This window comes from Thamnophis sirtalis, unplaced genomic scaffold (genome assembly GCF_051295495.1).
Source record: "Thamnophis sirtalis isolate CommonGarterSnake01/CBP01778 unplaced genomic scaffold, rThaSir2_p1.2 scaffold_5, whole genome shotgun sequence".
Taxonomy (NCBI): domain Eukaryota; kingdom Metazoa; phylum Chordata; class Lepidosauria; order Squamata; family Natricidae; genus Thamnophis; species Thamnophis sirtalis.
In genome coordinates, this window is record NW_028261385.1 from 36,863,783 (window position 1) to 36,883,910 (window position 20,128).

General features: G+C 39.4%; 1 protein-coding gene across 2 annotated transcripts in view; it reads left to right on the forward strand.

The window, feature by feature from the left end:
* Positions 1 to 3,266: 3,266 nt before the first annotated feature.
* The window catches only part of ZNF366 (zinc finger protein 366), a 32,563-nt gene continuing 15,701 nt past the window's right edge, over positions 3,267 to 20,128 (forward strand). Inside the window, exons 1-3 of one of the 2 annotated variants that reach the window (XM_014067301.2) lie at positions 3,267 to 3,448; positions 16,315 to 16,374; positions 18,064 to 19,379. In XM_014067301.2, the coding sequence (XP_013922776.2) occupies positions 18,096 to 19,379 (1,284 nt within the window). In that variant the 5' untranslated portion in view covers positions 3,267 to 3,448; positions 16,315 to 16,374; positions 18,064 to 18,095. Of the gene's footprint in view, positions 3,449 to 16,241; positions 16,375 to 18,063; positions 19,380 to 20,128 lie in introns of those variants that run through there. The other variant, XM_087715085.1, reaches the window with a different exon arrangement.

The window sequence follows — 20,128 nt, forward strand, 5'->3', positions numbered from 1 at the left end:
TTTGCATTGGTCATCTTTAGCATTGGTCAAATAAACCAACATTGTATTCCTTCCTTTTACTTCCAGGAATATTTATTTTATTCAGATATTGTTGTAGGATTTGATTTCTCTTCACATTTTTTTCCATCTCAGAATCTTTCTCAAAGTTTTAACAAACTTCTTTTGTAAAACCAATAAGGATTAACTATGCAAGTCATTCTCTTGGCTTATCATTTGTATTTCCACTTTAACTGCCATTTCTGTCTTATAGTCCACATTTTTTCATCTTCTAGTATTTATATTCTAACCCTGGTTTCATGCAGTGAACAACTTTAAAGATTAAAAAACCATTATCTATTCAACAGTCTTGAAAAGAAACATGACAAAACCATGAGATTAAATGTTCCTTTTTTATGAGAATCCTACTAGTTCTGGAAAGCTAGCTTATCAAAGGAAAAAAATGATAGCCATAGCTACTTCCCAAAGGCTCTGTTTCCTTTCTTTTTTCTATTTATAAAGATTCTGATTTTGCTTTTAAAAAGAGCTAGAGCTGCTTGGTATAAAATAAAATGGGGTATATTTATTCACAATCATCCTAATCATTATGGAGAAAAGGTATACTTAAAAACCCCTGTGTTAAGTATCCCTAATTCTGTCTCTATTCTTTCTGCTCCATCCACCCCATGTATTATTCTGGAAAATGTTCTATTCAACAGTGCAAGTTAAGCAAACTATGCTAAAAAAAAACCTTTACACTTGTTTTCTCCTTTTGGATATGGAAATGCTACAGACTGAAGAGCTCTGCTGATGTTCACCTATGTCTATGGTGGTGAACTATGGCACATGAAGCCATGTTGCCTGGCAGGCATGGTTTTCTAGGTTTCTGACATGCATGCGTGCACGACCATCAACTGTCCTTCGCACGTACAACAGTGCCAAAAACCAGTATGCACATGTGCACCATCCAGCTGATTGTTGGGCGTGCATGCACGCCAGAATCCAGAAGTCCGGCTTTTCCAGAGTGTGGTCCCTTTGCATGTTTGGCAGTGCATGTGTGGCAGTGCATATGTGGCAGTTCATGCACGGCGGCCAGCTGATCATCGAGTGCACATGTGTGCTAGAACCAGGAAGTTTGGCTTTTCCAGAGCGCAGCCCCAATGAGCGCACGCGCATGCACACAACATTTCCGCTTGACCTTTTCAGTACTCGGTGCCAAAATGGTTCGCCATCACTGACCTATGTACGTAACTGTTCTGTCTAAGGGCCTATCCTGCTTTGAAGTTGATTACTCCATATGAAGTGAAGATGAACTAATTTTAAAGTGGTGGCAACTCACTGGACTATCAGGAAGATGAAACTATTTCTAGTAGTCATTATTGCATATCCCATAGTCTTGACTATATGAAATATATTTTTAGATTTATATCATTTGTATTTATTTCATTTATATTCCACCATTCCATCCAACACACACACACACACACACACACCAAATACATCACTATTAAAATTAAACCAAAACATATTTAAATCCCTGGCTAAAGAGGTAAATTTTATTTCCTAAAAGAAAGGTAAAATGAGGTAAAATGAGTACCCAGATTGTTGGGGGCAATGTGCTAACATTGTAAATCATTCAGAGTGCTGTAAAGCACTATGGAGCAGTATATACATGTAAGTGTTATTGTTGTTGCTACTGTTAACAGAGTTTAGAAAGATCACAAGAATATGTTTTATAATTTGGAAGGAAGATAGGCGAAATCTGTCTACCAAGTGCTGAACGAAAGACCTTTGAAAATACAAATAGATGGATAGATAAATACTCCACTGAGTATTTAAGTGCCCAGAAAAGATTATAATTGGAGTAGTAGTCTATCAGCTAGTCAATCCCTACACAATCTAAATTCTAACGGCTACAATCCTGTGATTTGTGCTAAGACAACAATGAGCAACCAAACCAGATTTTTCATTATAGCATGATTTGATCTCATCACCGTGCTTTCTTTGGATTGCTGACTTTGTGTTATATGAAAATTCTGTACTTTCATCAAGGCAAGACCTATGCGGAGTGAATTGCAATAGTCTATGAATGGAAACAGCTAAAACTCTAAATATAGTTTTGAAAATGTACTTCATGCTATCACCATCATCTGGAGATCTAGAAATAGTTGCAGTTCAAGGGTTATGTATAGACCATAGTCAACATATCCATTCATTTAGTAATGAATTTTAAAAGCATTTTGGTTAATGTTGCTCTAAATCTACAATATAATAACACACAAAACAGAAATGCACAATAAAGTTATGGTAAAAATTACAAGTTGTATGCTATTCCTGTAACTGGGAGTCCTATAGCACCTAAGGCCCAAAGGCTTTCTGCAGTAATGTGTTTACAAGTCCTAGCAGGCCAGTTGGGGGGCCACTTGTTTCAAAGCAAGGGAGCCTCTCCAAAAGAATGTCTTCTTTTGGCTCCCTGCTGTCACATCTCCTGATAGGTGAGGACCTTCAGCAAGCACCTGTCCTTTGACAGATGCATCATCTATATGTTACAGAAAGATTTGCAGTTAGATCTTCAAGAGGCTTTCTAGGGCTGAACCATATACCATAAGGCTTTGTATGTGATATCTAGCACTGCCAATTTCTCTTTTAAGAGAAGTAGAGCTTGATAGGGAATAATCTGAATTTCTAGAGCCAAGCTTTCTTTCCAATAGATACTTTTCAGTGTTGACCTAATTACATTTCAGTTTTTCAATATAATTGGTGCTTCTGGAAGTTCCAGATCAGAAAAATTAATAGAAAATTATTGAATGGTAACATATGTAACTCTGGCTTATAATTATCACAAAACATCGTTTTCTTTCTATACACACATTTATCTCTTTATACACATTTATGTACACTTTAATGGATACTGAGAATGGTATTTCAACTGTGTGTAGGAAAGGTGGAGTGGCTGACACATCTCTCTCTCTCTCTCATTGTTTATATTCTTAAGCAAGCAGCATTTTGCAGATACGGGCATCTGACTTCCAAAACAAGGCTCTGTATTTGGAACATTGTGTTTGTTTTGATGACATTCCATCCATTGAATTATAAATTTCACCCTATGAAATCCATCATAAAGATATAATACTTGAGGAATTTCTTTTCCTTTGGTTTATTTTTCCAAACATTTTGAGAAAATGAGATGGCTATCTGCCGTTTCCTTATTTTTTTGCAGGAAAGCTAAGGGTTGTTGACTTCCTCTCCCCTCCCTTCCTTCCTTCTTTCTGAAGGTACAGAACTCATCTGAGAAAAGAAGAAAAAAACCCAGAATGAATTGATTGTTCCTGTTCTCTTTCTTAAGTCATTTGGAACACTCTCCCTCCACGTTTTCTAAATGCACTGCAGCTGCCACACGAGAAGTGACAACTTTGCCAATTAGGGAGCAATTACAAGCATTGGGTCATTACCATTGTCCGGTCAGCATCTGGTAAGTTAAACTTCCAAAATTTCTTAAGGCAGCATGTAAACTCTTAATAAATGAAAGTTGAAAGATCAAATACATGCTTCTTTGTGGGTCCCAAGCAATTCAATTTGGCAGGAACTTAGTATGTGTGTTTATGAATGTATGTGTGCATTCTGCAAATAGCTATGCAGTACTCCATTTTCTAGATGCCAGATCAAACAGTCTGAAATTTAAGAAAGAGGTGACAATTTTTACAACTACAGTAAACATTTTAGAGCCTCCTAAAAGCTGCAACCCTTTTTGTTTTAGTGCATTTCCTGATGCGAATGACATGCTTCAGATCTTCATGAAATCTCAAAATAATTCATCCGAAAAATGCACTTGCTTGTGGCCCTTAGTAGCTAATTCATTTAGCTGGGCTGCATAGGGGGCCTGAATGATCTCTTTAAAATTTTCTATTTTTAAGCAGAAGGTGGAAGCTATAATTACATGAAGAGGGCCTTGTGTATAAAGTGTTAATATCTCAAGTGCTCTCTTTCCTGAAAGTGTACAACACCGATGGCCCAGCCACTTTGCATCATAAGGAGCAAAAGATTCTAGAACCTATTTTAGAAACAAATGCCCCAAAATCTAGGCAACATTTCTGTTAAGTAAATTCCAGTTACAAGTTTGTTCTGTTCAGTCATGTATTGTATCCTCCCAGTATCTTGTTGACTGCAATTTTAGCTGTATTTTTTAAATTATACGCCGAGACACCTAGGAGTAAGCCTTACTTTCATACTAAGGTGCAGTAACTTCCTTTCCTTCATTCTGAAGGCAGAGCAATGTTGGTACTTAGGTTTAAATGTGAAGTTTTCATAGCATACCGAAGACCCAGTTTTCTCACATCTAAGCTGTCTGGAAATTATATAATATTTATCCATTTTCGAAATGCGTTCCATTGTACAAAATTGTGGTTATTTCTCAATAAGGATATGTTGTTACCAGCCTCAATATTTTAAGTGAAGAGCCCTCTTTCTCAAGCTCCAATCCTGTTCAGGCTAATCATTGTTGAACCAATTGCAACAGTTCTGAAGAAACATACCTAGAATTGTACTATGCACTATGTACTATGATATTTGGGGATATCAGAATTGGGTTGCAAAAGTCTGAATTGCCACTAAGCAAAGAGATACAAGAAAACTTTAATTCCACACTTACTTCTTAGTGATTGTCTAGATTTTTCCAGCCTACACTTTCTGGTCTTAACTAAATCTGTGCTTCTAAAATGAGCCCTTTTCCAGAATCCTTTTCATATTTTGTTGCCTAAAGTTTGTCAAGCATTCGTAACTGCCAATTTGCAAGAAAGACTTCAAAAACAATTTATTCACAACAAGAATGCATTTGATTGTACTGACTGAGATTTTATCTGAACTGTGACTTCTGTGCATTTTTAACAAGTGCTTTGCTGGGTTTTTGTTTTAATGTTGGTTTTATTAATTGTTTCTTTTATTTCATACATCAGTTTTGCTCTTCCATGAGCAAATATAGAAATATTTTTAAATAAATAAATAAATCTCCCCAAAGTTTGGGATTAAAATCAAGTCCATGGCAAAGTGGGAGGGTTTTTTCCACATATGACATCATATGCATTTTTCTATTATCTACAATGTTTTAACATATTTGTTGGAATTTTTAAAGGTATGTATGCCTATTTAATTGATGGACTTATTGGCTGTCTTTCTAATGAAATTTCCTTTGGTTGAGGTAAGCGATACAGGAGAAGTTAACATTCTCAGACGCATAATTATGACCTGAGGCATAATTCAAAATAACTGTAATCTTTGGAAAAGTTCATATATGGGTCAGTGCTTAATCTATTAAGCGTTATATTAATCTTTAGATCATATTTTATATTTTTAAATATAAAGTAAAAAAATATTCTGGTAGCTAGTGCTTCGTGTGATTCATTCTGCAGGTTGTTTTAGAGTGAGAATTGACAATTCAATGACAATCAGAATAGAAATAAAATAAAACATTCAATTATTATGTTATAAGGAAAGGATAACTTCTTCAGGCAGACAATTTAGTGTGCTTTTTTGCTGAAAGATGTGCTATCATGCCTTTGTACCTTTAAAAGTTCAAAAATACAAAATTAGAAATTTTAAAAAATGAGCAAACATTGGAAACTTTTAAATGAGCAATAAAAATACAGTATATAAATGTTAATTGAAATAAAGTCCAAAATACAAAGCCATATCAAATAGCAGAGAGAGCGAGAGAGAATGTTCAGTATTACATGCAATATTTAATTATTTAGTGAATAGGAAAGGCTCTTTCAAACAATGTTGTTTTCAGTTAATTCATAGTAATCTTCAAAGGTAATGCTTTTTTGGATTTGCACACTTATAGTTAAAGCTGCTTGGAGAGTTGGTCTTTATACCTTGGATGAACCCAACTGATTAAAACTTATTCAATAAATTAGGCTTAAGCAAAACACAGTTTAGCACAATGTATAAGCCAGAGCAGTGGCAATTCCCAGTGTTCTTGATAATGGTTATTTATCAATACAATTTCTAGCCCACATATTCCTTGTTAACGAGTCATGATGAATAGTTTGAAAAATAATACCATAAAGCATTCTTAAAATGATTACAAGAAGATGATGGTGAGAGTTCTCTGAAAACTCACACTGCTAATGATAAAACCTCTAACAACCTTCCTACTTAAAATCATGATCAGCTAGTGTTATATTGGACCTAAGCAGAACTGTAGTAGAGAGTCTATTTTAAATAATTTGGCCTTGAGTCAACCCTGAAATGAGTCCATTAAACAGAAAGAAGAAGATTGTGCTTAAAGGAAGAGGAAGATAAACCAAGAACTAGATGAATTTCCATAAAAGTGAGAACCACATTTGAGGTTAAATTGGCAGATGTTTTAGGAAATTCTCTGAAGATCCATGTAAGTAATTACCTTCTGGTGTAGGTTTCACTTCCCCTGAATTAGTCATGTTGGTGAGCAATAGAACTGCATCAGAGTATGAAGAGACTATGCCATTATATCATTGGAGTCTTCTTTAGGGTTACCAAATCTGGACTGCAAAAATTCAGACAAATCCTGATTGTGAATAATATTTAAGAGGAGGAGCTTTCTTAAACATTGGCAATGATGATACCTGGAGATCAGAGACCAGGCAATCAAGTCACAACTACAATATAATCAGTGAATGATGGGCAGAAGTGATATGTATATGATCTATGTAAGAAGGAATAGTCTTAGACGTGGTCACAGGGCTAACCTCTGCATCAGAGATGGTGTTCAGCCAGTTCTCTCCAGTTCAGGCACCGCTCACCCACCCCAACCTAATGCACGAGCAGTGCACACGGCAATGCACATGTGCAGATGCACATATGCTCACATTTACGAACCAGTAGGGAAGATAAGTGAATCTCACCGCTACTCTGCATCCATGTGCATATCAGTATTGACATAGCTAGCACTATGCCACTGCGAGAGGAAAAAGACTGTTTTCATATTGGAGTGCCTCAGCTAGACTTTGTCGTACCCCGAGTGCCTAGCTGGTACAAGATGGGCACTGCAGTATGAAGCACAGTCATGCTTTCCACGAATGTTAAGTGAGCTGTCCTTATGCCACAGCAGACGGGTTATGTAGATGTGGCTTTAGTCTTCCTCAGAGTCTCCCAAGTTGCTACATGAATCTGGAAATTACATCAGACAGTACACAAGCTCCTTACAGAAATGGAATGTATCCTGTAAAACTCAGGAAAAAAACTTCCATATAAAAGGGACACCAGGTGGGTGGGTGGGGGAATGGGGGAATAATGAATAGCCTGTGGTTCATTTTTTCAAGATTCTGTTTACTAACTGTTTATGATTGTTTGTTTTCCTATCATGGTTTTATACTTTTTTAAATTTGGAATTTTCTTGATTTTCTAAAAAGTAACTCTTTTTATCCCCTTAGCTGGGATAATACTTGCAAGCAACTCAGTGGGGATCATGTCCTTAATATATGATATTGCAGTGTCAAATGAGGACAGCATCTATTGTCCTTACTCTGAATTGTCTTCATAACAATGGCTATATTAGGATAGGATGAAGTTGGTTGAGAATGAGAGCAGTAATTTTCCATCTCTTGAACTTGGCTATGTGGAATCATTCCAAAAAACAAATTCTACTTCAAGAGAATGATAGAAACATTCCTTTTCTTTGAATTGCTGTTAGAGATTAATCATTTCTGCGCCTGCCTATAATTCATTCTTCATAGATGACCAAAATACATTGTTTTGCGACGTGTAAAAATGTTGAAAAAAGCCACTGCTCATCCTAGCTCAGCTTGGCCCAGAGATGTCTAAAACATTTTAGATTGTGGCTGGTATATTCACTTTGTGTCAGTAGCTGTCCTTCCAAGAAGCAGTACAATACAGGCTTGTATATCTTGAACTCTATGGGTGATAGCTTTGCTCTTCTGCACATAGACCCAACCATGAACATCAGGGCTGTGCAAAACTCCAAACTGAAGTCAGAAAGCTTCTGCATCTTCTTAAACCAAGCTCACATTTTCCTCTGAATAGGAAACACTCTATTTGTTGAGGGTCACCAGGAAATTCCAGAAAAAGAGGCAACTACTCTAAAGACAGATGGTCTGGGAGCCCTAATACACTCAGTATGTTCTAAAACAGTGGCCCCCAACCTTCTGGCACCAGGGACCGGTTCTGTGGAGAGAGGTTTTCTGAGGACCAGAGGAAGCATGGTATCATGTGCTGCCTGCATTCCATAAATGGGGCTTTGCTTGTTTCCAGGACCCGGTTTCTGGCATGCTGGTCCACAGACCAAGGGTTGGGGACCCCTTTTCTAAAACACCCATTTCCCTCTAAATGTGAAGCTCTGCAGAGCCCAAATTCATGGGGTTATTGAATTGCCAAAGTAGTTATTCATCTTATATAAATTTGGCCATGTTCTATGTCAAACTTTAAAAGGGTTTTCAGATCTTCGCTTCCACTTTAGTAACTTACATATAAAGTAAAAGAAAAAAAGGAAGTGATTTATGCTGGGAAAATACTTTATGCTGTAGCCTGAATCAATACCTGAAGGTAATTTCCCATAGAGAACTGAGATGTTAGTCTTCCTATGTGCACATCTAAGACATGGCTGAGTGGTGGACTCTTTTGTTACTTTCAATTCATTGCAGGTAATGATTATTGGCAGCTTTTAATGCAAACAAAAGTGGAAGTAAAATCAGAAGCATAGCAGCTGATTCACTTAGCAACTGCTTCGCTTAACTATCAAGTTGTCAGTTCCATTTATGGTCACAGAATAAGGACTACCTGTAGTTTAAGACAATACAGACTAAGTTGCTATGGGGGCTCAAATAAAAAATTTGCATGCATAGCCTTATAGGCTTATAGAGTGCTGCTGTGAGCTGGGGGGGGGACAAAAACAGCCTGTTTTTTGCTCATTTCTGCCCTCCCCAGCCCCCAGGAGCTCTCTGAAAGCCTCCATAAGGGTATTCACAGCCATTTTGGTCAAGGGGCGTGGCTTTGGGTGGCAAAAAATGCTGTATTCGGTGTATAAGACGCACCCAGATTTTCAGCCTCTTTTTTGAGGAAAAAAGGTGTGTCTTATACTCTGAAAAATACGGTATGCTTATAACACTTCGTGTAATTACTTTTCAGAGATTTAGACACATTGTTGAGTTATTATTTTGTCTATTTTTCCTGTCTGGCTATAAAATCCATGCATGCATTTAAGTATAAAGTGAGAGGCAGTGATAAGGCCCATGTCCTCCATGGATGTTCATACATTGGGTGCAAATCCACCTGCGACTTTGCCATAATCAGAAACTCCAGTGTAACCAGGTTTGTCGTAATAAAGGATGCTTGGTCAACTGACTTACAAAGCCATTAGGATTATAGGTGGTCCTCATTTACCAACTGCCTTGTTTATTGACTGTTCACAGTTATGACGGTGATGAAAAAGTAATTTCCTGATGAATCTTTGCTATTACAATTTTCATAGCTCTATAAAGCAAAGCAAACTGAAATAAAATTTTAAGTGCAATCAGGGTTTCTATTAGATACTGCCCCATTTAATGACTGAGTTGCTGGTCCAAAATTAGGGTCACTAAACAAGGATTACCTGTACATCCTCCTCCTTCTGACTTTTTCAGCCCTTATGTACGGTAGCTAAATGGCTAAAAAGAGTTAAATTTCTGATCCAATCAGTTTTAGAATTACTTTGTAGGAAGAATGTAGCATAACTGTCTTCTAGTGATATTTCTTATACAACAGCAGTAAGTTAAGCTTTGAAAGTTTGGGGCATCCTAGTGACTGGGGCCAATATTTTTATGGCTGCTAATGCAGAACACACTTCAATATGATAACACGTACCTAATGAATGTGCATATCTGCAGCTATTCTTATTTCTTTAGATAAAATAGAATCTTTGCTGTAATCTTTACCGCCTACACTTGCTGGAAAATTTTTCTATTTTTTAAGAAAAGCTCAGGACAACACCTGGCTAACTTGGCCTATGTTGTGCAGGAAAGCAGCTTCAGACTTCGTTAATATTAGGATGGGAAGACATCAGGAATTCTAACACTGTGAGCTATGGTCAGAAGTTGGAAAACTTGAGCGAAGCACATCTGGATTAATGAAAAGAAAATAGAATTCTTACGTTCATACATTCTCAGGCTGAGTTGAGGTCAAACAAGAATAGAATTTTTAATCTGTTTAAATAGATGCAAGATATGTCCATTCAGGATTACGGGTTCTCTGGTGGGATTTCTAGCCAGACAAGAGGGGCAGTGTAAAGAGGCTGTCTAGCTTGGAGCTGCTCCATGGGAGGAAATGACAGAGACCAGACTCTTGAAGCCTTTATCTACCTTTCCCAAGAGAATGCAGTTAGCCTGGTGAAATTCTTGTAAATAGAAGAATAACAATAAAGAAACTACTTTGGCCTATTCACCGAATTGTTCTGTTTCTTTGCACCTGACAGGTTCTTATTAGCAGTGCTAATATTACTATTAGGGATGCAGTGGCTCAGTGGCTAAGACTCTGAGCTTGTCGATCAGAAAGGTCGGCAATTCTGTGGTTCAAATCCCTAGCGCTGCCTAACAGAGTGAACTCCCGTTACTTGTCTCAGCTTCTGCCAACCCGGCAGTTCGAAAGCATGTAAAAGTGCAAGTAGAAAAATAGGAACCACTTTAGGTGGGAAAGTAACAGCGTTTCTGTGTGCCTTCAGTGTTTAGTCATGCCGGCCACATGACCATGGAGACGTCTTTGGACAGCGCTGGCTCTTTGGCTTTGAAATGGAGATGAGCACTGCCCCCTAGAGTCAGGAACGACTAGCACATATGTGTGAGGGGAACCTTTACCTTTAATATTACTATTAATTTCTGTAAACCTAGAACTCCTGACAAAAGTTCCAGGGGCTCTGGAGAGCGGAAATCTCTTTGAAAACGAGTGGAAGGAACTAACCAGTGTCTCAGTTCCAATTCTGGAACTATTTTGCCATAGAGTTAGAGTGTTGCATCATTTGTCCATATCTTGCACAAAATGACTGAGATTCTCTTTGGAGACTGGCAGAGACATTTTCAAAATTGAAAAGGATTTTCAAACAAAAAATAAAATTGGAGACATCCCATATCTCAGAATGGAAGGTGGGGGTACAAAAAGTCAAGATGGCTGTTGTGACCACATGATCAAAGTTATACTCCTTTACATGATTGATTGCACATAGTGCCACAACATTAGTTATCTACACCCACACCAGGGGTGGGTTCCTGCCAGTTCTAACCTGTTCTATAAAAGAGGTTCCACAAATCTACCGTGCCGTTTAGAACCGGTTCCATCTCCCTTCCCCAGCCCATCCGCACCACACTTGCCGTGCCCGCTGCTCACTGATTGGCTAGTTCACCAATTGCCCCACCCACCTCTAAGAGTCCTATCTAAACCTTATATTCTTAAAGCTGCCACTTTTAACATCCCTGGGGTTTTTTTTCTATAGGGTTAGGGGTGCAAGGGTCTTGTAACTTGACAGCTTTAAGACTTGCGTGCTTCAAATGCCAGTTTCTGAGCCAACATTTTGGTTGCTAAGAAAAAGCATTGTTAAGTGATTTTCACCACATTTTACAAGCTGGCCACGCCCACCAAGTCACATGACTGGCAAGCCACTCCCACTCGGTCACATGGCCGGCAAGCCACTCCCACAAAGCAGACCACACCTACAGAAGAGGTTCTAACAATTTTTGAAACCCACCACTGACCCACACCCACACCCACCCACCCCACAACCATTAGACCCCCCCCTCTCCCGTTCCATTCCATTCTGCTGGGAAAGGGATTAACAATTTCTCTTATGAAACAATGCTACCAATATCAAGCTATTCTTTATCCCTGCCACTTTGGTCACGTTAGTTTCCCTTGTTCATCATGCTTTACACAATTTACAATACAAATTTGGTTTTTTAAGGAAGCATGTTGTAGGAACAGTGCCATTACTTTTATGAAAATAGATGAGGTGGGGAGAAAAAAGTAAGGTTCTGCTTTAATTTTGTATATTTCTCAGATCTGAATATTTTGAATTAAGTAATCTATAGCAAAATATTATTTTAATAATTTACATTATATTTATTACTTAATAATAAAGAATGCATTTTCTTATTTCCTGAAATTTGAGGGAGATACAGAAAGGCTCCATTCCCTATCCAGCATATATTTAATTTGAATTATGTATTTAGTGCATGATTTAATCTGTTTCAAAACAACAGAGGCAGAAAGAAGATTGAGGATGTGTGTTATTTTATGCACTGTCAAATACGGATGAAGAGAGAACGTTGTTCAGCAACAGAAATGAGAGTATGAATATCCACATTCAGATCTGTTTCACCCCCTATTAAACCATAATGCAGTTTATTTGTTTATTTGAGGATAAATCAGTCTTGACTCCTAGCAACTGCCTGGATAAGGCCCTGTGGTTTTCTTGGCAAGATTTTTAGAAACAGTTTGCTATTGCCTGCCTGCTATTGCTAACAAGCTGGCTTTGTGCTTAAGTCACGACTAGAACTCATGGTCTCCTGGTTTCCTAGCCCGGTACACTACACCAAACTGACTCTTTTTATTTGTCTTTTATTTTATATTAAACAAATGTAGGGATTGTGGTAGCATATACTTAATGTTATTTATGCAATGCATTTGTGTTCTGCTGTTTGTCTGGAAGCTCAAGGCAGCAAAAAGAGGAGACTGCTCAAGCTCCTCACATTTATCACCCTTAAGACAGCCGCTAAAAACATCACACTTGTAGACTCAATCTGGGTCCATCACCGGAACCAGAGGTTTAGTCTTTTGAGTTTCCGGACTCAAGCTGGCGCCCATCCTAAGAAAACTTCTCTCTACTTGAATGTATGTGGCACATTCCAGTAGAGAGAAAGCATTTGAGGATGGCTCCAATATGAGTCTGAAACAGAGGTGGTATTCAGCAGGTTCTGACCAGTTTTAGAGAACTGGTAGTGGAAATTTTGAGTAGTTCAGAGAGCCAGTAAATACCACCTCTGATTGGCCCCATCTGTATCTGTTCTCTGCCACCTGAGTCCCAGCTGATCAGGAGGAAATGGGAATTTTGCAATAACCTTTCCCTGAAGTGGGGAGGGAATGGAGATTTTGCAGTATCCTTCACATGGAGTGAGGAGGGAATGGAGATTTTGCAGTATCCTTCCCCTGGAGTGAGGAGGGAATGGAGATTTTTCTGTATCCTTCACATGGAGTGGGGAGGGAATGGAGATTTTACAGTATCCTTCCCCTAGAGTGAGGAGGGAATGGAGATTTTATAGTATCCTTCTCCTGTCACGCTCATCAAGCCACACCCACAGAACCTTTAGTATATATTTTGAATCCCACCACTGGCCTGAAAGCTTGGAAAACTAAACCTCCTGTCCCTGTGACTGATCTAGATTGAGTCCTGCAACATTATCATAGGACATGTATATTTGCCTTCATTTATCGATGTCACAGTGGTTCAGTATTGACTTTGCCTTCGTAGAAATGATTTCGTACAATTGATATCTCCTTTATGCTTGGTTCAGGCTAAAGTGCATTGAGTGATGGCTTTAGAATTAAATGACTGTGAATTTCGGGTGAAATGGAAGGCAGGATTGCTATGTCCCATAACATTTGATTTCTCATAGTAGTAAGATATATATATATATAAAGATTCCTCTTCTGTATACTTCAGAAAACTTGAAACAAAAGATCACGCATGGACTCTTGTACTTTAAATCATTCTACTGCAGATAATGATTTTGGAGATATGATTTTATCAAGAAGCATAAGAAAAGCTGTTGTATCTCACTGCTAACTTTTCAAGGTACAGGAAGCTGGTCTTCCCTTGCTATTGCACTTGGCAGCATTTTTAGTATTTAACACTTACTTCCTACACTTAGAAATAAGAACGTTGTGTACAAAAGGAGAGAATGGAGTTCCAGTCCTCTAAAAATGATAAATAATTACCTTTTCTTTTGAAAAAGTATAATAAAACAACATTTTCAGTGTAGATACAACATTTTCTTCTTGTTATCCAAGATAAATGTGATTCATGCTGAAGTCAACTGCTATTCCCACTTCTGTGGTGTTGCTCATAGTTTAAAATACATTAAAATTTAATGTGGATGTCGCTACTATTCTTTTAAAAGGATGACAAACCACATAAAGTTAAAAACAACTCAAAGTGCACAAAAGCCATTCCTCATTTTACACTTCTCTCTAACAATATGCAACATGCATAGATAAACACACCAACCTGCAGCCTTGAAGGGCTAAACTATATACCAGTGATGGCTAATATTTTCCTAAAGATGTGCCAAAAGTGTGTGTGTGTGCGTGCTATCGCGCATGCACGCATGCCCACTCACCTGCGCATGCACGAGGGACCACCCACTGGGGAATTTTCACCCTCCCCAAGCTCTGGAGGCTTTCCTGAAGCCTGGGGAGGGCAAAAACAGCCTCTCCCGGTCCTCCAGAAGGTCGAGAATTAGCTGGCCAGCACGCGCATGCACACCGAAGTTGAGGGCTGACGAGGGCTTCCATGCCAGCAAATATGGCTCCACATGCCACCTGTGGCATGTGTGCCATAGGTTTGCCATCACAGCTATATACTATTAGGGACTTCACTTTGAGTGGAGATCCCCGTCTCTTTCTCTCTCTTTCCATCTCAGAAAGCAACTGTAGAAAACATTGATTTGGATGGTGGTGGGGGGGCTGTCAGCCCAAAGGACAGAAGTAAAGGATTTGCCCCAAAGTTAACATGGCAGAGAAAATATGCTAATAAAAATATACATGAAACTCAGCAAATCCTGGTGGCTGCCTGGGAAAGTGCTGCCATTTTCTTGTCAAGATTTTTGGATGGTTTGCCATTGCCTTTTTCCTGGAGTTGCCCAAGGACATCTGGCTGGCTTTGTGCCTAAGTGACTAAAATCACAGCCCCCTGGTGCCTATCTTGATGCCTTAACCACTACACCAAACTGTTTCTTTGTCTCTATTTTCTAATTCTATGTAAAGAATAGAATTATAGACAAGCATGCAGAAAGCCCATAAAATTTCTCAGACTTTGTCCTCCAGCTGTCTATTGGGGTACATAATAATATAATAAAGAGTAAGAAAAACAATATGCTCTCTTCTACAAAAGCTCCAATTTAGTATGAAGTGGAAGCAAATGCAGTATCTATTTTAGAAACATGGTACAATGGTGAGAATCTTTGGTTGCAGTAGTCACATCAGGTTTACTCTTTGGCATGGGAAGTTATATACATAGTAGAGCAGGTTTACATATTGTAATTTCCACTTCAACAAAGGGCATGCAGTGGTGGGATTCAATTTTTTTTTTACTACTGGTTCTGTGGGCATGGCATGATGTGGCTTGGTGGACATGGCAGGGGAAAGATACTGCAAAATCCCCATTCCCTCCCCACTCCAGGGCAAGGATACTGTAAAATCCCCATTCCCTCCCCACCCCACTAGCCTGCTTTCCAGCTCCATTCTCCTGTGCAGAGCAACAGAAGACCCTGCCGATCAGCTGGGACTGTGATCAGCTGGGACTAGAGAGGCAGTGAATAGCTGGGGGCAGAGCCGAACTGTTCAAAATTTCCGCTACTGGTTCTCCAGAACCAGTCAGAACTGACTGAATACCACCTCTGGCATGCATATAGTACACTACCTTTGTACGGTTGTTTAATGTTTTAAACTCTCTCCCCCCTCTCCCTCCCCCTCTCTCTTTCCCTCCCTCCCTCTAACTAGTTAACTAGCTTGGACTTGACCCAAGTAGTTCAGGGTCCAACTCACAGACCAGGACACACACTCAACCTCGTATTTCTCTCGGGCCAGTGGAGACGTGAGCCTTCTCTGTGGCTGCTCTGACCCTGTGGAATCAGCTACCCTCAGAGGTCCGGACCTTACCCACTCTCATGGCCTTCAGGAAAGCTGTTAAAACCTGGCTGTTCCGGCAGGCCTGGGGCTGTTGACCTTATTGTTAAGGTCCAGCCCTGATTAGAACGAATGCGTGTTGTGAATTTTAATCTATTCTTTTTGTTTTTCTTTTCTTTTTTCCCCTCCTTCTATGTAAGCCGCCCGGAGTCCTCCAGGATTGGGCAGCCTATACATTTAATTATTATTATTATTAATAATAATAATAATAATAATAATAATAATAATAATAATAATAGCTATTTTAGTTAGTTAGCTATGTACCTCATCTGTCTGTCATCTGCAAAGAACAGTGACCTCAATTTTTTCCCCCCCAGCTATGCACTAGAAACCAGCATGGAACTTTGAATGTATACATTTCTATCTCTACCATGACATATTTAAAGAATGATCTTTCTTTTCTCTGTTTATTATGCACAGATGTCTAGAGCTCATGCAGATGCATTTAAAGCCCATTTGGCCCAAAGGTGATGATTTAATGTGAGTACAGATGCTGCACTATTGATCCTTAAACCTTAAGGTTATGTATTTGTTATACATTTATTGAACAAACATAAAAGAGGCTAAATAACTAGTGGATAAAAAGGTCTGAATGAATTTGTTGGGCAGAGTATAGCACTGAAAGGAATACCCAAAGGTCCTAAATTCAGGGCACCAATTGAAGCACACAGCACCCATCTTTCATTGTCTGCTTGCTAGTTTCTGCAGCTGGTAAGAATCTGCAAAATCAATACTTAGGCACGTAGGACATTTTAGCAAATTGAGTCAGCAAATTGCCCCCACAGTCTGGGTTCACCCACCTCGGAAGGATGGAAGGCTGAGTCAACCTTGAGCCGGTGAGATTTGAACTGCTGAACTGCAGATAACAGTCAGCTGAAGTGGCCTGCAATACTGCACCCTAACCACTGTGCCACCTCGGCTCTTACCTTTACCTTTCACTGAATTAAACTTTTGGTACATGTGATCCTTCTCAAAATTACTAAATTATAAATGTTACAGTGATAGAAAAAAAGTAGAAATAATGACATACATGGGGAATAAACACATGGTATGAATGCCATTTATTTGATAGTATTGTTTCTGCCCTGCTCGGTCCATTTTTTTAATTTTTGTTATTCTTATATTTGGGGACTGTGACCTTCTACTCTTCTACTACTCAAAGACTAAAAGCAACCCACATAATGTGATGGCAGATCTTAAGGGGATTCCAAGAGAGGTTTTTCCCAAGTTTTACCTGGAGAGTGTAGACCTTGACATGTTCTGCATACAAAAGAAACATCTAGCTATGGATGAAACTTAACAGGTTTCAGGACATGACTTACTTTATCTGAAACTAGCATTACTAACTAATCCACCAGCTAGCAAATCAGTTACAGCTTAGTAATTAAGGCAAATTGCAACTGGCCACACTAGGATATTTTGAGTGTGATCTCCCCCCACACCTCCCCAGAGCTGTGACACATTTTGCCACTGAATACTGAGTTTTAACTGATGGGGTAAGGCAAGCTACGAAGTGCTTGCTAATAGTCATATGAACTATATTTAATTAATTGCAACTGACATTTAATTCAATCAAATAGCATTTGGGTATTTTGTTTAGGACTGTCACGCCCTTTTTCCTGTGTCCCTAGGATAGTAGTCAGAGCCTAAGGATGGTTCTCGGCCCAAAAGGAATATACAGCATGAATTGAGGAGCAGGATGGTGGCCTAAAATAGTTATTTCCAATTCTATGATCTTAATGAACAGGAAGCTGAGTATGTGTGAACTCTTTTGACATTGAAAAGCACATCTAAATGCAGCCATAGTGGGGCAGTAGAAGTAACCCTTATCAATCAGTCCTTATCAGCAATAGGAATAGCTCTTATCGGCTTGTCCTCATTTTTTAATGCATGGAAGAATCGTGTGGGGTTACATGGCATATAGCTATAATAAACAACTGCATAAGGTTGACCAGATTTTTCATTAAAAAACACAAAGACTGACAAATGATTGAACCCAGGTTTCTGGCCTAAAAAAGGAAACCTGGGGCTAAAAAGAGAAAGCAAACAAAACAGGATAGAACACCATATTTTGTGTTAAACTGTGATTCCACTCAGTTACATGTCACATCAAATAACAGCAAGCAAGAACAGGATTGGTTTTTTTAAAATGTTATTTATTATTTGAAGGAAGCTAGATCATCCAGGAGAACTTCAATGCAATGAAGAAAGAGGACACACATTGCAAGATGGACAATGTACAAACCTTTTCCTTTGCTCATTGCTTGGATCCTATCGTAAACACCAATATAGCTTCGCCCCTCAGTGAGGAATTCAGGACACAGCTTGCCCAATTTGGATACAGCCCTCCCACAGACTTAGAAAACTTCAAAAGCTCTCTGGAAGGGGGATCTCGTAAACGTAAAAGTATGCCAACAAAAGTGTCTTCCACTGCCCCTCCAGGAGATCCCACATCTCAATTGGAGAAACCGGAAGAAAATGTTGATGGAGGTTCTCCCAGCCCCCCTTCAATATTTCAGCACGAATCCACACAGCCAAAGTACAATGGTCACATGATCGACCTCTGCAACCTTGGCTATCACTTTTATAGGACTCTGGAACATTTTGGGACACAGCCTATCAAAGAAGAACCAATGAAGCCCCAGGTTCTATGGCCTGGCCCCACCACTTTTCTGCAGGCTCCCTATTCATACTATCCCAAAATTCATCCTACTCTAATGTTTCCTTTTATGATTCCCCCAGATTTGCATTTTAGAAATCCTTTCCCATTGAAAAGGCCCCCAGAGCCTCCCTTTAAAAGGGTTGAGTTAAATGAGCAAGCTGAAAAGAAGCAAAAGGTGGAAAGAGTAGACGTCAACATTCAGATCGATGACAGCTATTACATTGACGTAGGAGGGGAGCAGAAACGCTGGCAGTGCCCCATGTGTGACAAGTCTTACACATCCAAATACAACTTGGTCACCCACATCTTGGGGCACAGTGGCATCAAGCCCCATGCTTGCTCTCGGTGTGGCAAGCTTTTCAAGCAGTTGAGTCATCTGCATACCCATATGCTGACTCATCAAGGCACTCGACCCCATAAGTGCCAAGTGTGTCACAAGGCCTTCACCCAAACTAGCCACCTGAAGAGACACATGATGCAGCACAGTGACGTCAAACCTTACAGCTGCAGGATTTGTGGAAGGGGTTTTGCCTACCCCAGTGAGTTGAAAGCTCATGAATCCAAGCATGAGAGTGGCAGAGAAAATATCTGCATTGAGTGCGGCCTTGACTTCCCGACTTTATCTCAGCTGAAGAGGCACCTAACCACCCACCGAGGTCCTGTTCAATACACTTGCATCGAGTGTGACAAGATATTCCAGTATCCAAGTCAGCTGCAGAATCACATGATGAAGCACAAGGATATTCGCCCTTATATTTGCACTGAATGTGGCATGGAATTTGTGCAGCCACATCACCTGAAGCAGCATGCCTTAACTCACAAGGTAAGCTAATGCCAGGGATTCTCCAATAGTTGTGCTGGAGGGGAGGGAACAACACTTTTTTAAGGACCTGCTAAAATGCAAATATTTTTAAGCACTTCTAAACAGAGAAGTCACTTCCAGATTACCACCATGTTTACTTCTCCCTAACCTCAGAAACACTTTCAGTCTCAGTAGCAGTGATCCTCACTGCAACCAATCTTGAAATTTCAAGAACAGCATACTTGCGGCTGCTGTCCAATAGATGTCTACAAATTGATATCTGGACAATTTCACCCTCTGTCTTTATATGCCAGTCTGCTTATTTGACAATTTTTTTGAAACACCTGACTGTGCTTTTAATTGTATCATAAAAGAGAAGCCATCTAAACTCAATTAAAACCCAAAACAAAACACAGCACAGCATCACAGCAGCAAGCCCGCTATGGGAAAGGAAGAGAGTGAAGGAGCGCTAAGGTAGATAAAATAAGAGTTGCCTTAAGGGAAAACAACTGAACCCAAACCCCAAGGTTTGCAAAGATAGATTCCTTTTCCACTGTGGTTGAGCCAAAGTGAATATTCTCAGCTGCCCAACAGAGGAGATGATCTTGATGACAAGCACAGCCAATTCAGGTTTGGCATAGGTACCACATGTGGAAGCCACTTGAGGCTCCAACTTTGCCCACATATCTGGTAGAAAGCTTCACACAATCCAAAAGATCTGAGCATGTCCCATTAGATCCAGCAGAGAGGACATGCTTTGCAAGATCCAT